We start from the raw sequence: 17,357 nt of genomic DNA on the forward strand, positions 1-17,357 counted from the left end.
TCACGACTTTCAAGAATGAATAAGACTTGGTCAAATCGTGTTGAGTGAATCCCTGATAATATTAGGGATTCACCAGGGACTATGGTTTACTCATAAATGGGTAAATGGGTGGTCTGTCAATAAATGAGTGTTTTTTCACCCATTTTCTTGAATTGTGTTTACCGTAAAATTGGTGAAAAAATACCCATTTTTACAAATGGAGGATGCAACCCGCATAATTCTAAACTTTACAATTACGTTCTCGGGTATCATCCTCAACCGTTTGCCACCTTGACTGCACAATTGCATTTATCGTCCACCACAACTTTAAGCTCACTATACCGTTGATGGTTTCAACTATTTGGTAGATGGTGATGGACCAAATAACCATTTGGGTGAATGGTGGTTAAGTTAAGTTACCATAACATATTGACGATTTTTCAGAACGAAAATTTCCTCTAACTATACCACAAACAGTTAGGTTATAATACGTTTTTATACTCAACTCACGATATGCGGAATAATTATATAATAGTTTTACAATAAAATTTAATGCTAAATAAATATAATACATGTAATTGTTAGTTTATGGTTTAATAATGTTAAAAAACAGTATACCGTATTGTTATCTTATATTTACATTATTATACCCGGTATTGTTCTATTATATTAGAGAAAATCAATATAATACAGTGGAGCTAGTGAGGGAAGATGCCTTAAATGACGTAGCATTTAAGGGTGACCTGTCATGTAGTAATATACGCTACTAGGGTGAATGGATCCAAAGTTGATGATTCATCAAACGTAAACAAATGTTTAACATTTGTTTACGTTCTATGAAGCACCAACTGTGGTCCTCCTCCCCCTTGTAATGTATTTTTCTACATGGCTGGTCACCAAAATGCTACGCCATTTACACATCTTCTCTGAGTACGTGTGGTAAATACTCACTCAATTGCAACAGCAGCATATGTTCATGAAGTAAATTTTTCAAATCATGTATTCTCTAACTGCTATTTTTTTTTTCGAATACAATTACTGATGCTGCTTTTGTTTAAAGTTAATTTTTACCACATATACTCAGCTGTGCCTTTCTAGCTTACAAAAAGAATATTTTCATATAAATAATGAAACAACATTTCTAATCAATAAGTCATACATTTATTCTTATTTCAGTTCAGAGAAAATAATCGTTTAAGCAACGACAACGTTCAAACATCCAGTTTTTTTATATTGAACTTATATTTGATTTGGTCTGAGAGTTAAAATAAATCAATTTCATCAATCGTTGAGACATTGTAGATTGCACTAGTGCATGAAAATGCATCTTTTGAAAGATCGAACATTTCTTTATGATTAATCATATTTATAAAACTTTAAAAAATTAACTTTTGCCAGCAAATTATTGGTATGAACTTTAAAACAATACAACAATTGAAAATCGAAGACCGTAGATAGACTATGCTCTGTTATAAATTGAACATAGTTTAGTATTAACAAAGCACTGGCGTAGCAATTGGTACAAGCAACAGGCAGATCGCTGCTTACACATGAATATTTCCTGCGTCTTCCGGTTCGATGCCGTTGCGAGCCTTACGAAATGCGGCAGCTTTCTATAAATTTCCAATTTTTTGGGCGATATACTTCTTGACAATTGGCATATCAGATCGTTTTCGGATGGTGGCTGCATTTTCAGGGCAAACTTTTATAGCTTTATCTACAAAAAAAAGGGTAGTTTATTTGGAAATGGATCAAAATAAAAATAAAATACTAACTGCAAATGAATTCTAGAATTCCAGAACCGATCTTTTCTGTCGCTGGGTATTGTGGAGTACCATCAGGCTTCTTCAACTTGGCAAACCGGTGGCTTGCTTGGCCCATTACACTCACCGTCTCAAGCCTCTCTGTTCCAATAAGACGTGTGCTCAGCAGGCCAACAAACATGCTGTCAGATTCAGCACGTTCGTTTAGTTCTGCCAATTTAGCAACCGTAATTAGAATACCTTCCTCCTCAGTAAATTTCGCCTAAGAAGAATAGAAAACATTTATTACTTAAAGATGACACTTTGAAAATACGCTTTAAATTAAAAATTGCAAATAATTTAAAATAAATACCTGTGGCATCTTTTGCTTGTCCTTAAGTTGCTGTAGCTCCTTTCCCATGCGTAATGCATAGTCATCCGATGACAATTTGTCCTGCTCAAGTTTTGAGTACTTCTGTTTCAATTTTTTGTGTTGCTCAGATAATTGTTTGTACTTCTTTTCTAGCAGCAGATATTTTGTATCAACGTTAGAGCTTCCAGCTTTCGGCAGAATCCATGAAATCTGACTTTCGTTACCCATGACATTTTGTGAATCGTAGTCTTGTACGATCTCGATTACGACATTATCGGTCGCGTTTTCAAGACCGATTTGCGATCCACGAGGATGAATTGGAAGATCATCACATGAAGTGTTGGACTCTCCAGTATGCACGAAGGTGGTTTTCTCGAGCTTGGAAGTGTGTGGCATACACTATCGCTAGTGTTAGAAAGACTTAAAGTGCTTAATCTCGGTTGAAACCCTTCAACTGGGGGCACTGCTGCTGAACTCACACGAGTGTTGGTGACGGCGAGTTGAAGCCCTTGTGAACGGCTTTCACCTCAACTCATCCTCTTTTCGCTCCCGACCGCCTCACAGGTAAGACGTGCCAAAGCTTGTTGCATCAAGCGCGATACCGTGCTGGGGGATTGCTGCCATTTGCATATTCACATTGGCGATCCTGCCAGTGTTTAATAAAGAACCCAACCAGAATCCCCCACGCGGTAGTAAGTTTAATAAAACAGTGAAAACCGTGACTACAAAGACAAAATGGCTGTTTGCCGGAACAAAGTACAAACACATAAATTGCGCATTAGGACAACCGCCTTTTGTCCATCAAAACTATTTTCTGCTTGACCGACGCCATTTTGCAATCGCAGCAAAACGCTTCTTTTGAAAAAAAATGCTTCAGCCGCCGTTTTCCCATTTTTGCCAGCTTGCTCTAACTAGCATGTTTGCCTAATCAAGCAGAGGTGATCGCTTTACAGGTTTGATACACGCAAATTGCTTTAGCAAATTGAGCAATTCATCTTATGTTACCTATATAGGAGTACCTCTAAGCAATGCAAATTGTTGAGCCGCACAATATAATTTAGCATGCATCGGAAGTTTGCCAAAATACAAAAACAACGCAATAAAAAAATGCATTATAACTTGCCATGCATCAAAGCAGCATTACCAGTCATTTGTGTTTTTAGCAATTCTTTTATTTTAATGCAATCTAACTAATAAAAGTTCATTAATAATTGCAGGCTGAAAATTCGAAATTTAAACACATTATTCCAAAACAAGCGGAAAGAATGGCAAGCAACGGCAAATATATTCTGGCAAATGACGAAGCCCATTCAAGCGATGGAGAACTCGAGCAGGAAGCAACCCACAGTGGCATCGACGAAAATAACAGCGACCATGATAGTGAATGCTCAGAAACCGATAGCGATTGTAGCAAACGCCCTGGAAGCAGCAGTGATAGTGAAAACCAAAATGGCAGTGAGAACGACGAAAGCACTAATGACCGTAGCAGTGCTTACAGCACAGGAAGTGTTCGTTCTCTTACCGAAGACAAGTTGCCCAGCCCCACTCAAAAAAAAAACCAGCAAACTAGTAGCACGAACCCGGAACCCCAATCAAACCGGACTGCAGAGCAAGAGAGAGAGGATAATAGCACCAGTGACCGCATGAAGCAGATTGAGAAGGTCCTCGCCGATCTGACGAAAGCTATCAGCCACTTCGAGTCCAGCACCCCGCAGCCGATGAATCGCGAAACTGAAAAAAAGTTGGGATTTCAGCCGTGAATCTCCTAATGCCCAATGTTCATACTCAAACGTGCGCCCCGAACATATTAAGCCCTTCCAAAGTGGCGTCCGCCCCAATAAAATGTGGGCCGAGTGGTACGAGTTCATCGAAAACTTTGAAGTTGCGGTGTCCTTGCATAATGCGAACGATCCCGTGTACAGGTCAAAGTTGTTGTACCTTTCACTTGGCCAGGAGTTACAAGCAATTGTCAAGGCTGCTAATCTGCGACCAAGTCTAAAGGACACAAACTGTTATACATCATTCGTACGGAACATTGAAACCCACTTGCGCTCAATGACGGATACCGCCGCCGAACACCAAGCTTTCTTACGGATGAAGCAAGAGAAAGGTGAGTCTACCGTTGCTTTTCACGCTCGTCTAGTGAGAAACGTTAAACTTTGTGGCTACAGCATCAGCGATCAGAACCGATTTGTACGAGCGCAATTGCTAGATGGCTTGCGAAACAAAGAGTTGGTAAAGGCGGCACGTACCTATGGATACGAAACAAACTTCATTGTACAGTCATCCACTCGCGATGAAGCATACGAAGCGGAGACAGCAGAACAACCGGTTGACCCCAACATTTTTGAAGTATATAAAAGCCATAAACATGGTTCGAAGAGAGTTAATCATCGACAATGGTCCAGCCAACCCCCTCCGAAGCTACGTCGTATGAATCCTGATTTCACGCAAATACAAGAACGGCATTCAAGTGCACTGGATCGAGGAAATAGTTCCAGACAGCAAATGAGAGATAATCGTCCAAATCGACAATTACAAGGCCGTCGCACACGCTGCCCAAGGTGTAACAATGCTTTCCATCGGAACCCGCAATGCCCTGCTCTATCCAGAAGGTGTAATACTTGTGGCCAGCGAGGACATTTTGCTGTTACTTGTCGAGTAGGACAGCTCAGGATGGTACAACAAAACGCAAGATACTCGGACGGAGAATCTTCTAGTGAAGACATTCATGGTGACTCGAAGCAGGTAAAGCAAAAGTAGTTGAATTCTTTTTTTCCTGAAATAAAATGCAGTTACATGCGTCACACACAAGTAATCCCGTTTTATCACACATTCTACCATAAATCCCTTTAACTCCCTTTTTTTAGAGTATCAATGCTCTGACTTTGGATGATGCATTGATCGACTGCAGCATCGGATCAGGCAGTCCCATACGCTTCCTTATAGACTCAGGCGCTGATGTTAATGTTATCAGCGGTAAGGATTGGTTGTACCTAGAACGTGAATTGCAATCGGGTTTAGCGAAACTTGAAATCATTCGGCGATCTCAAAAAAGCTTGCACGCTTACGCTTCTGCAAAAGCAATGCCGATCAAATGCACATTCAAAGCAAAAGTTGAAGTACTAGGAACAACAAAACCTTCAATGGTAGCAGTATTCCACGTTGTCCATGACGGGGTTAGATCACTATTGGGTCGCTCCACAGTAAACGATTTAAAACTGCTACATGTGGGAAAGAGTGTCAACACTCTTGAGACCCTTGACGATGACATCTTCCCAAAAATGCCTGGGGTGAAAGTTCAGTTTAGTGTTAACAGCTCGGTAGCACCCACTAAAAACGCATACTTTAACGTACCTGCTGCGTTTAGAGAGGCAGCACGACAAAGGTTGCATGCCATGGAAAACCGCGGGATAATTGAAAAGGTCACGTCCGCCCCTAGCTGGATAAGCGGCATGTCAGCCGTAGCGAAAGGCAAGTCAGATTTTCGCCTCGTAGTCAACATGCGTTCGCCCAATAAAGCAATAAACAGAGAGTACTTTCGACTCCCTTTGGTAGACGAAATGCGGGTTAAACTTCACGGATCGAAGTACTTTTCGAAGTTGGATTTAAGCAACGCCTTCTACCATCTAGAACTAAGTGAGGAGTCTCGTGAACTCACAACTTTTCTTACGGAGAACGGCATGTATCGCTTCACACGGCTGATGTTCGGCGTAAATTGCGCACCCGAAATTTTTCAGCGCGAAATGGTTCGCTTATTCGTTGTCATAGATAACGTAATCGTCTACATAGACGATATTCTTATTTTTGCGGAAACCTTGGAAGAATTGAGGAAAACCGTTAGTAAAGTGCTTCAAATTTTACGAGCAAATAATTTAACACTTAACACCGCTAAGTGTGAATACGACAAGAACAGGATAAAGTTTCTTGGTCACCAATTAGATGGCGACGGTTTCCACATTGACGAAGAAAAAATTAGAAGTGTGCGCAGCTTTCGTGAGCCAACTACTATATCCGAACTAAGAAGTTTTTTGGGCTTAGCGTCTTTCATCAGCCCATACGTCAGAAATTTTGCAGAAGTATCTCGTCCACTATGGGAAGCTACAACAAAAAAAGAAAAACAGGCGTTTGAACAGATTAAGCAGCGTATACGACATTGCACAATCGCACTTGGATTCTTCTCGGATAATGACAAAACCATCTTATACACAGACGCTTCTCCTAAAGCACTAGGCGCCGTACTAGTCCAGGAAAGTAAGGATCGCAACCCGAGAATAATAAGCTCTTATGGTTACCGAACGAAAATATGCTCAGAACCAACGGGAGGCACTTAGCGCAGTATGGGCAGTCGAGCACTTTTCGTATTTCCTCCTTCGAAGACAATTTACACTTCGAACCGACGCCCAGGGAGTAGCCTTTATTCTTAACAGGTCGCGGGAAGAATCGAAACGAGCTTTAACTCGTGCAGATGGCTGGGCTCTCAGGTTGAGCCCATATAGCTACGATGTAGAGTACGTACGCGGAAGAGACAACATAGCTGATCCATCATCCAGGCTTTATGATGGCGAAGACGAACCCTTCAATGATGACAATAGTCCATGGGAAATCGCGACACTTGAAGCAAATTCAGTACAAGTTCTTACAGAAGAAGAGATTGCAACTGCCACATTAAATGACGAAGCGCTTCAACTCGTCATGAGGGCTCTAGAAACAGGACAGTGGTCAAGCGTAGATGCCAAGTACAAAAACGTGAAGGACGATCTATCCATCCGCAACGGTATTATACTAAAAACAGGCTGTGCAGTAATTCCAACAGTACTACAGGAAAAAGCTCTTAGGGTAGCTCATGAAGGACATCCATCTGTTGCAAAGATGAAAAATATAATCAGGCAACGCGTTTGGTGGCCAGGATTGGCAGGCAGAATCCAAAAGTGGGTAGAATCGTGCGAAACTTGCGTTACAAATGGCAAACCTGAAAAACCAACCCCTATGCAGAGGATTTTTGCTCCAAAGGTGGTATGGGAGACCATAGCACTCGACTTTAACGGTCCTTATGTGATGTTCGGAGGTATCTCTATTCTTCTTATCGTTGACTACAGGTCAAGATTCCTTATTGCTCGACCTGTGAAGTCCACCAGCTTCGAATGCACTAGAAAAGTTCTTGAAGAAGTATTCGATAAAGAGGGATATCCAAAGAGCATCAAATCCGACAACGGGCCCCCGTTTAATGGCACGGACTACAAGGAATACTGTACTCAGCGAGGAATAGCAACAATATTCTCTACACCACTATTCCCGCAACAAAATGGAATGGTGGAAAGTTATATGAAGGTTGTGAATAAAGCAATGACTGCAGCCGCAACCAATAAAACAAACTTTGTTGATGAACTTCGCGAAGCAGTACATGCACATAACGCTGGAACACATAGCATAACTAGGCTACCACCCGAGGAAGTTATGCTGGGAAGAAAAATTAAACGTGGGTTGCCGTTGATTAACCATCAGCGAACACTTATTAACAATGAACTGCTTGATGACAGAGACTGGCAGGCAAAGCTAGAGGGAAAGCGTAGGGAAGACTCACGTCGCAGTGCACGGAAATGTCGCGTGAAGCCTGGAGATACCGTGATTGTACAACGCCAGAACCGTAGCAAAGGGCAGTCTCGATTTTCTTCCAAGCGACACACTGTTGTTGAAGAGAACAATGGAAGCCTTGTTCTTAATGATGCCGATGGTCACATTGTTAAGTGACACGTCTCGCAAACGAAAAAAGTATTCCATTGGATGCAACCTGCAGGCCAACGTACAACAGGAGACGGTGAAGCAACCAAGGTTACAGCTGAAGAATCCCTTTTGATTCGCCGGGGAGAACGCACTAGAAAAGCACCAGCATTTCTGCAGCAATACGTCCGGTCTGTTGAATAATATCCGCAACTTTTCCGTGTTCAATGCAATAAGCTGAAATAAACAAATGATTAATCTGCATTATATGATTTTATACCTTTTGCAACGCCTATCTTTGGAAGAAATCCATTTCGTGATCCCAAGCGATAAAATATCTGCACGACGTTTTGACGTTTTCTGTTTTTACGTTATCGCATGATGTGGGTTCGAGTGGGTTTGGATTGTTACACCTCCCCGATTTAACGACACCCTTTTTGTTGATACACTGAAAGCTTATCAGCATCATGGAAATCAATATGATGAGTTTATCATTTATTATGTTGTGTCTTAATAAAACATGTAAACTTGTATTAATGAGTTATTCATATATAGTGGCGCCAGTACTAAACCGAAGTGATTTAGTCGGACAAGCGACTTCTGACGTCTTTATAGCGGCATTAGTGACTTAGTGGAACCAGTGATACCAATTTGAAACGTCACTACGATTTTAGGTCGTACGGTCGTTCGCATAATAATAACAATTATTCTAGTAATTATTGTAATAAGGCAAGTAGGGATGTTCTATATATACACAAAAAAAACTGGGCTGAAATATTTTTCGAGAAAGGGGGAGATGTGTGGCATACACTATCGCTAGTGTTAGAAAGACTTAAACTTGTGCTTAATCTCGGTTGAAACCCTTCAACTGGGGGCACTGCTGCTGAACTCACACGAGTGTTGGTGACGGCGAGTTGAAGCCCTTGTGAACGGCTTTCACCTCAACTCATCCTCTTTTCGCTCCCGACCGCCTCACAGGTAAGACGTGCCAAAGCTTGTTGCATCAAGCGCGATACCGTGCTGGGGGATTGCTGCCATTTGCATATTCACAGGAAGGACGCTGTTTTTCTTGAATTCCTGAACGGTCGATGTCCGATGAAGCAGTAACTTTGTATTCCGGAGCAATGGAATCTTGCAATTCATGCGTAACTGCAAGGACATTGTTTTCTTGAAACTGAGAGCATCCAGGAGCATCGTTACTTCCTTCTTGTATCTAAATAAACAAAACAAAATTACTAAATATTGTGCAATTGTACATCCACTGGCTGCACTGACTTCTGCCTTGGTTTAATTGTCATGCTTGCCTCCACCAACCCGTGCTCTGAGCAATCATTCGGATCAATTTTAGGGACTGATTCACCTTCGCCGGGATCGACTAGTTCCAGATTCAGAGCGTGAAGAAACGTGTTGTCTGGTCTTGCGGGTGAAGATATTCCGTCTTCCGTAATGGGTAACGCAGCTTGCTTAGAACGATGAGGCTGCTCAGACAGACCATGCAGAAACATGCTATCTTTTTCACGTGCCGCAGAACTTTCATTCTTGATTTCTTTATGCATTTCAACGTTCGATGTAACCTGTATCGATGCAAGAGGGTCTTGCGATTCGAAAGCCGCATAGTTCGATCCTTCATCGACCGTAACGTAGGCATATCCAGTTGAGTCTAGGCTTTCTCCTTGTTGTTCAAGTGCCTGTTGAAGCTGTAAAACACAAACAAAATAGTTTTTAAAATATGAACAAAGGCAGTTTTTGACACCCTCCCTCCCTCTAAATTGATGTCATTACTTAATACACGCAGTCACTAAACCCCCTTTCTCCTTGGACGTCATATTTTAATCGTCCTGGAAAACACTGTTTCCAGATTCAGAGTACCTTCTCCATTACATTATTATTTTATTTACTTACCAACGCTCGCAAATCAGCAACATTTAGCTTATGTGCCGCCATTTTGTCCAAATTCCTGACATTCTGCCCGCGACATTCTAGAACGAAATCTAGAATTGAGATTTAGATGTGTCGCCCCCCTCGGAAAAAAACAGAGCTACTTACTTTTTCCACGCTTTGCGATCGGCTGACTTATCTGCTTCCTTTTCGGAGGCATTTCACACGAAATTTAAGATTTTTTTTTCACTTAAACAATATGCCTCCTGCACGTTTGCATAAACTTTTCTTACTAACGTACCCGCAGAATCAAGTTGGTCGATGCTCACATAACTCACGAACACCAAAACTCAAAATGATTTGTCATAGTGTTCATCAAAAGTAGTACAATTAATTGAATATGTGTGAGTATTTTGCGGCTGTAAACATCATACGTCGTCGTTATGAGTGGTGACAACATTTGACAGAAGGTGTCGGAATGGTTGATTAAGGTATCTACACGCAATTTAAAAACTACCCAATTTTGAGTAGGATCCACTCATATCGGTCATAAATATAGCAACTCAAAAATGAATAAACTGAGTGTGGAATGACAAATTGACAACATCGAGTTGCTAATTTTTTAACTTGTCAATCCCAACTTTGTGTAACTCATTTTTGAGTAGCTTCAATTTTGACCGATATGGGTGGATCCTAATAAAATTTGAGTAGTTTTGAAATAGCGTGTATATACCGTAAGGAACTAATCCGACACCTTCTGTCAAATGTTGCCACCACTCATAACGACGACGTATAATGTTTACAACCGCGAAATACTCACACATCTTCATTTAAGCATACTACTTTTGATAAACACTATCACAAATCTTTTTTAGTTTTGGTGTTTGTGAGTTCTGTGAGCATTGACCAACTTGATTCTGCAGATGCAAAGAAAAGATTTTGCAAACGTGCAGGAGGCAGAGAAAAAGTGCAATAAATTATCCGGTGCATTGAATTTTCAGCAACTGGTGGATTTTACTTGTTACGCTGGTTGTTTTGTGAGTGTTGTTTGTGAAAACGGTGACAACATTGATTATCTAGTTGTGTAAAAAAATCAGTTCCAAAAACAATTCCAAAACATTTGAAAATGAGACAACCCCGCATGAGTTACATTTATCACGCTAATAAACAAAAACATCGTACTCGTATCATGAGAAAGGTAAGATTCGTGTTTTATTTTGCGTTATAAGCATGCTATTACCATTTTATTTTGTTACAGAAGCAACAACGACAACTAATACACGACAGAGATAATCTTGAACTTTCTCAGGAAATATGCCCGAATGAACAAGTGCACAAAACAGTACAACATGAAATGCACAATGTAAGCAGTAATATCGACAGTGAGTTTTCACCGAGTTTGCCGTCGAGATTTTCTGAGACAGAAAATCTCTGATCAAGGGAAGTAAAGCCGTTGATCCCCGGTTCATAAGTTGATGGGTCGATAGGTGCAGTCCAGGTGTGGGAGCTTCCTCCCTGGCGTCGGTAGCATTGATACTTAGTTCGGAAAAGAAATAGACGGAAAACAAATCACAAGGGAAAAAAATAAAACAAAATTCTTATTTAGGAATATGTAATAAATGATGTAAATTCTTATTAAATGTATTTACACTCATTAATCCAGCAAAATTTTTAGTTAAAATACATGAAATGAAAGTAATATAAGATATATGATAACATTTATTACGTTAGATTTATTTTTTTCCTGTCTTAATCTATATGTAGTTTATATTTCATTTTTCAAAGGTAATTTAAATTGCCAATCTGTATTTTAATTTGTTTTTTTCAAGGATTCATTAACTCTTACAAGACACAAATTTTGTAAAAAATGTGCTTTACAATAATGCTTGTTATTCTCTTCCGTTTCAACAAGTTTAAACAAAAAGTATGTTCCACATGTATCATTCAGTAATTTCTGAATTTCACCGTATAAAACTTCCGTATCTACATACAAAGAAAAATAACAATCATTGTGCTGCCTTTTTATTTTTTGAATATACTTCCATAGTAGATTTGGGTTTAAAAGTGTAGCCGTTGTAAACATGTGAATTTAATTTTTGAAACTTTCGATTATTACTATATTCATTAATGATCATCTTATCTAAATAGAATATTTCAGTATGTATGTCTGAAAGATGTGATTGTGTCATCCTATTCAATTTATCCCAAAAAGTTTTCACATTTGGTTTCATGAAACTTACATCAGCATTGTTTCTAGTGTGTGACATGACGCATCTGTTTGCAATCTGAATAATCGGTTCTTTAGGACCTTTAACGATTTTTTTAAGAACGCCGTTTATATCTTCAAATACAAATAATGCAAACGCCCACAATGGTCCGTAATCTCTTGAGCAATCAACTAAGTGAGAAACAAGATGCACGTTATACGTCATTTCCTCTAGTCCATATAACCGTTCAAACTGTCTAACAAACTTATCTAGCAAATTTTCGCAATTCTGTAATGAATCTTCTGATATTTCTTCCTGCAACAACGAAGTAATTGATGATACCAATAACAAGTAGTGATCATAATATTCTGTTGGCAATAATTTATGTAAGCAGACAGGACTATAATGGAGTAACCATTGTAACCATTCTTTGGCCTTCCATGTGTTTCTGTCACTAATTTTTCTTGCATTACGTGAAGACTCGACGAACGGATCTATTGATGATAATATATTGTCAATAGAACTAATTTGATGTTTAATGTAAGAAGGACTGTTTGGATTTTCAAACCAACTGCGACATAATTGGCGGCATACCCCAAGAAGTATAGCATGCATATAGTCTACCGGACAGTTACGTATTACATCAAATTCAGGCATTCTTATCAATGGTGAAATGCCCTTTACACCGTTCACAGGAACACCACGAAAGCTGCTCACGACCATGGCCCGTAGTGTATCTACCGAATTACGTTTTGAAATATTGTTTTTGTAGCCATATCGTATTTGTTTGTTTACCACATCACCAGGATGAAGACAGAAGCTGCACGCATCGTAGCCGTTAAATTGCTTGAAATGCTGTATTTTACATCTTGCTATTGTATCCACACAACATGCAATCATGTGAACTTTAGCAACTATAGAACTGAACCTAAACATAACCCGTTACAATATAATTGCTTCAATAGATCACTGAATGGTTTCAAAAATACGTCAAGATTTGGCTCACCATTATGTAACCAAATACCAGCTATAAGGATGTTTTTTCTTAGAAAACGAAGATTTGGTGGTAAGTCGTTGATGCAAACAATTAACGGCCATAATGATTTTTTGATATTTGAGTTGAAGATTTTTACTCCGTCCGTATTAAATGTAAGAGTTACAGAATTTGTCAAGTTTCTAGCTTGTGCTACCCCTGCATTCAGTACATCTGTTACATGCATTGATAATCGTGATGTTAATTGATATTCTACAATGGCATTCCAATTTCGAGTAAGAATGTCTCGTAGATTGGATATAAAATCGAAGGTCACGAAAACAAAAAATAAGCTGGTACTCTTGCAGTTTTTACAGTTTTCCTTGGTCTCTCCAATGTATAGTTCACATCTTTCACATATGTAGTGTCTGTGGAAAGAACTTTTCGAAAAAAAACTGCTGAATTCTGGATACGTCTCTGGAATTGATTTAAAACCAATGATCAAATTGATCAATCCCAGGATGTCACAGAGGGCCACGTTACTCAGATTATGACGGATAAATATATTCATTATTATGAACATCACCTCCGTTTTGGATAATTTTAAGCAGGGATGGAGTAGATCTGAAGCGCATTCGAATTTCTGAAATGTAAACGATAGTGGACTATATTACCAAATTTACGTACCTATGCAAAAATAGCAAGCAACTATGAGAAAAGAAAATATGTCAATCCAATCCCAACTTTATGTTGAATGGTTTCATAATTTGTGTTAGCGTTGGGTTACGATTTTTCTTTCTCAGGGTCTTTTCTCTATGTGGAATAAAAAAAATACAGTGTTTTAATTACCATGTTGCAGCAGCTCTTGGGCGACTCATCGGGTGACTCTGACTTTTCAGATTCCAAATCACTTTCATTTGCTGACGTGACTTTTTCGTGTGAAATTTCATCCAAAACTTCGTGATCGGAAATTTCCCCGCGCTGATCAGAAATTTTGCAGTCATATACGTTGGAACTCTCAGCATCAGAATCATCCTCATCCATCAAATGTTCATTGGTGTATGCGGAAACAATACCGATCTTAAATGAAATAAACTACATTAGAAAACATTTTTTTCAAGAACTTCTCACTTCAATAAGTATATTGACAGTGAGCCAACGTGCAAACGTAAACAATTACTTCCTCCGTGTAATTCTTGAGAATGAAAACTCGCTCAAGTACGATGATTATATAGAAGAAGAAGCCATTGTTTACGTATGCACATTGGCACTTGTGAAAACTCACTGTCGATATTACTGCTTACATTGTGCATTTCATGTTGTACTGTTTTGTGCACTTGTTCATTCGGGCATATTTCCTGAGAAAGTTCAAGATTATCATTTCCTCTGTCGTGTATTAGTTGTCGTTGTTGCTTCTGTAACAAAATAAAATGGTAATAGCATGCTTATAACGCAAAATAAAACACGAATCTTACCTTTCTCATGATACGAGTACGATGTTTTTGTTTATTAGCGTGATAAATGTAACTCATGCGGGGTTGTCTCATTTTCAAATGTTTTGGAATTGTTTTTGGAACTGATTTTTTTACACAACTAGATAATCAATGTTGTCACCGTTTTCACAAACAACACTCACAAAACAACCAGCGTAACAAGTAAAATCCACCAGTTGCTGAAAATTCAATGCACCGGATAATTTATTGCACTTTTTCTCTGCCTCCTGCACGTTTGCAAAATCTTTTCTTTGCATCTGCAGAATCAAGTTGGTCAATGCTCACAGAACTCACAAACACCAAAACTAAAAAAGATTTGTGATAGTGTTTATCAAAAGTAGTATGCTTAAATGAAGATGTGTGAGTATTTCGCGGTTGTAAACATTATACGTCGTCGTTATGAGTGGTGGCAACATTTGACAGAAGGTGTCGGATTAGTTCCTTACGGTATATACACGCTATTTCAAAACTACTCAAATTTTATTAGGATCCACCCATATCGGTCAAAATTGAAGCTACTCAAAAATGAGTTACACAAAGTTGGGATTGACAAGTTAAAAAATTAGCAACTCGATGTTGTCAATTTGTCATTCCACACTCAGTTTATTCATTTTTGAGTTGCTATATTTATGACCGATATGAGTGGATCCTACTCAAAATTGGGTAGTTTTTAAATTGCGTGTAGATACCTTAATCAACCATTCCGACACCTTCTGTCAAATGTTGTCACCACTCATAACGACGACGTATGATGTTTACAGCCGCAAAATACTCACACATATTCAATTAATTGTACTACTTTTGATGAACACTATGACAAATCATTTTGAGTTTTGGTGTTCGTGAGTTATGTGAGCATCGACCAACTTGATTCTGCGGGTACGTTAGTAAGAAAAGTTTATGCAAACGTGCAGGAGGCATATTGTTTAAGTGAAAAAAAAAATCTTAAATTTCGTGTGAAATGCCTCCGAAAAGGAAGCAGATAAGTCAGCCGATCGCAAAGCGTGGAAAAAGTAAGTAGCTCTGTTTTTTTCCGAGGGGGGCGACACATCTAAATCTCAATTCTAGATTTCGTTCTAGAATGTCGCGGGCAGAATGTCAGGAATTTGGACAAAATGGCGGCACATAAGCTAAATGTTGCTGATTTGCGAGCGTTGGTAAGTAAATAAAATAATAATGTAATGGAGAAGGTACTCTGAATCTGGAAACAGTGTTTTCCAGGACGATTAAAATATGACGTCCAAGGAGAAAGGGGGTTTAGTGACTGCGTGTATTAAGTAATGACATCAATTTAGAGAGAGGGAGGGTGTCAAAAACTGCCTTTGTTCATATTTTAAAAACTATTTTGTTTGTGTTTTACAGCTTCAACAGGCACTTGAACAACAAGGAGAAAGCCTAGACTCAACTGGATATGCCTACGTTACGGTCGATGAAGGATCGAACTATGCGGCTTTCGAATCGCAAGACCTTCTTGCATCGATACAGGTTACATCGAACGTTGAAATGCATAAAGAAATCAAGAATGAAAGTTCTGCGGCACGTGAAAAAGATAGCATGTTTCTGCATGGTCTGTCTGAGCAGCCTCATCGTTCTAAGCAAGCTGCGTTACCCATTACGGAAGACGGAATATCTTCACCCGCAAGACCAGACAACACGTTTCTTCACGCTCTGAATCTGGAACTAGTCGATCCCGGCGAAGGTGAATCAGTCCCTGAAATTGATCCGAATGATTGCTCAGAGCACGGGTTGGTGGAGGCAAGCATGACAATTAAACCAAGGCAGAAGTCAGTGCAGCCATTGGATGTACAATTGCACAATATTTAGTAATTTTGTTTTGTTTATTTAGATACAAGAAGGAAGTAACGATGCTCCTGGATGCTCTCAGTTTCAAGAAAACAATGTCCTTGCAGTTACGCATGAATTGCAAGATTCCATTGCTCCGGAATACAAAGTTACTGCTTCATCGGACATCGACCGTTCAGGAATTCAAGAAAAACAGCGTCCTTCCTGTGAATATGCAAATGGCAGCAATCCCCCAGCACGGTATCGCGCTTGATGCAACAAGCTTTGGCACGTCTTACCTGTGAGGCGGTCGGGAGCGAAAAGAGGATGAGTTGAGGTGAAAGCCGTTCACAAGGGCTTCAACTCGCCGTCACCAACACTCGTGTGAGTTCAGCAGCAGTGCCCCCAGTTGAAGGGTTTCAACCGAGATTAAGCACAAGTTTAAGTCTTTCTAACACTAGCGATAGTGTATGCCACACATCTCCCCCTTTCTCGAAAAATATTTCAGCCCAGTTTTTTTTGTGTATATATAGAACATCCCTACTTGCCTTATTACAATAATTACTAGAATAATTGTTATTATTATGCGAACGACCGTACGACCTAAAATCGTAGTGACGTTTCAAATTGGTATCACTGGTTCCACTAAGTCACTAATGCCGCTATAAAGACGTCAGAAGTCGCTTGTCCGACTAAATCACTTCGGTTTAGTACTGGCGCCACTATATATGAATAACTCATTAATACAAGTTTACATGTTTTATTAAGACACAACATAATAAATGATAAACTTATCATATTGATTTCCATGATGCTGATAAGCTTTCAGTGTATCAACAAAAAGGGTGTCGTTAAATCGGGGAGGTGTAACAATTTTCTAACACTAACGATAGTGTATGCCACACATCTCCCCCTTTCTCGAAAAATATTTCAGCCCAGTTTTTTTTGTGTATATATAGAACATCCCTACTTGCCTTATTACAATAATTACTAGAATAATTGTTATTATTATGCGAACGACCGTACGACCTAAAATCGTAGTGACGTTTCAAATTGGTATCACTGGTTCCACTAAGTCACTAATGCCGCTATAAAGACGTCAGAAGTCGCTTGTCCGACTAAATCACTTCGGTTTAGTACTGGCGCCACTATATATGAATAACTCATTAATACAAGTTTACATGTTTTATTAAGACACAACATAATAAA

The 17,357-nt window shown here is 39.3% G+C and overlaps 1 protein-coding gene and 1 long non-coding RNA gene across 2 annotated transcripts; one reads left to right on the forward strand and one right to left on the reverse strand.

Moving 5' to 3' along the window:
* Positions 1-1,660: 1,660 nt before the first annotated feature.
* On the reverse strand, positions 1,661-10,252 carry LOC135714627 (uncharacterized). The gene is made up of 5 exons (XM_065238010.1): positions 9,862-10,252; positions 9,718-9,806; positions 9,308-9,512; positions 2,095-2,243; positions 1,661-2,004 (listed from the first exon to the last, which is right to left on the reverse strand). Exons 1-5 carry the CDS (start codon positions 9,911-9,913, stop codon positions 1,750-1,752), a joined length of 750 nt encoding a protein of 249 aa, XP_065094082.1. The 5' UTR covers positions 9,914-10,252; the 3' UTR covers positions 1,661-1,749.
* Positions 10,253-15,320: 5,068 nt separating this feature from the next.
* Positions 15,321-15,785, forward strand: LOC135714632 (uncharacterized). Its single transcript, XR_010518858.1, has 3 exons — positions 15,321-15,379; positions 15,435-15,523; positions 15,729-15,785. It is a non-coding gene; the product is annotated as an uncharacterized LOC135714632 (long non-coding RNA).
* Positions 15,786-17,357: the final 1,572 nt, after the last annotated feature.

The sequence above is a fragment of the Ochlerotatus camptorhynchus genome, unplaced genomic scaffold, assembly GCF_037179485.1.
Source record: "Ochlerotatus camptorhynchus isolate MF236.1 unplaced genomic scaffold, CSIRO-AGI_Acam_v1.1 ptg000682l, whole genome shotgun sequence".
Classification (NCBI taxonomy): Eukaryota; Metazoa; Arthropoda; class Insecta; order Diptera; family Culicidae; genus Ochlerotatus; species Ochlerotatus camptorhynchus.

Excerpts from the sequence above, each read along its gene's own strand:
- LOC135714627 (XM_065238010.1), bottom strand. The coding sequence starts at position 9,913 with ATGCCTCCGAAAAGGAAGCAGATAAGTCAGCCGATCGCAAAGCGTGGA. Across the intron at positions 9,513-9,717 it reads TTGCTGATTTGCGAGCGTTG|CTTCAACAGGCACTTGAACA; the intron begins GTAAGTAAATAA and ends TGTGTTTTACAG. Across the intron at positions 2,005-2,094 it reads ACAAGCAAAAGATGCCACAG|GCGAAATTTACTGAGGAGGA; the intron begins GTATTTATTTTA and ends TATTCTTCTTAG.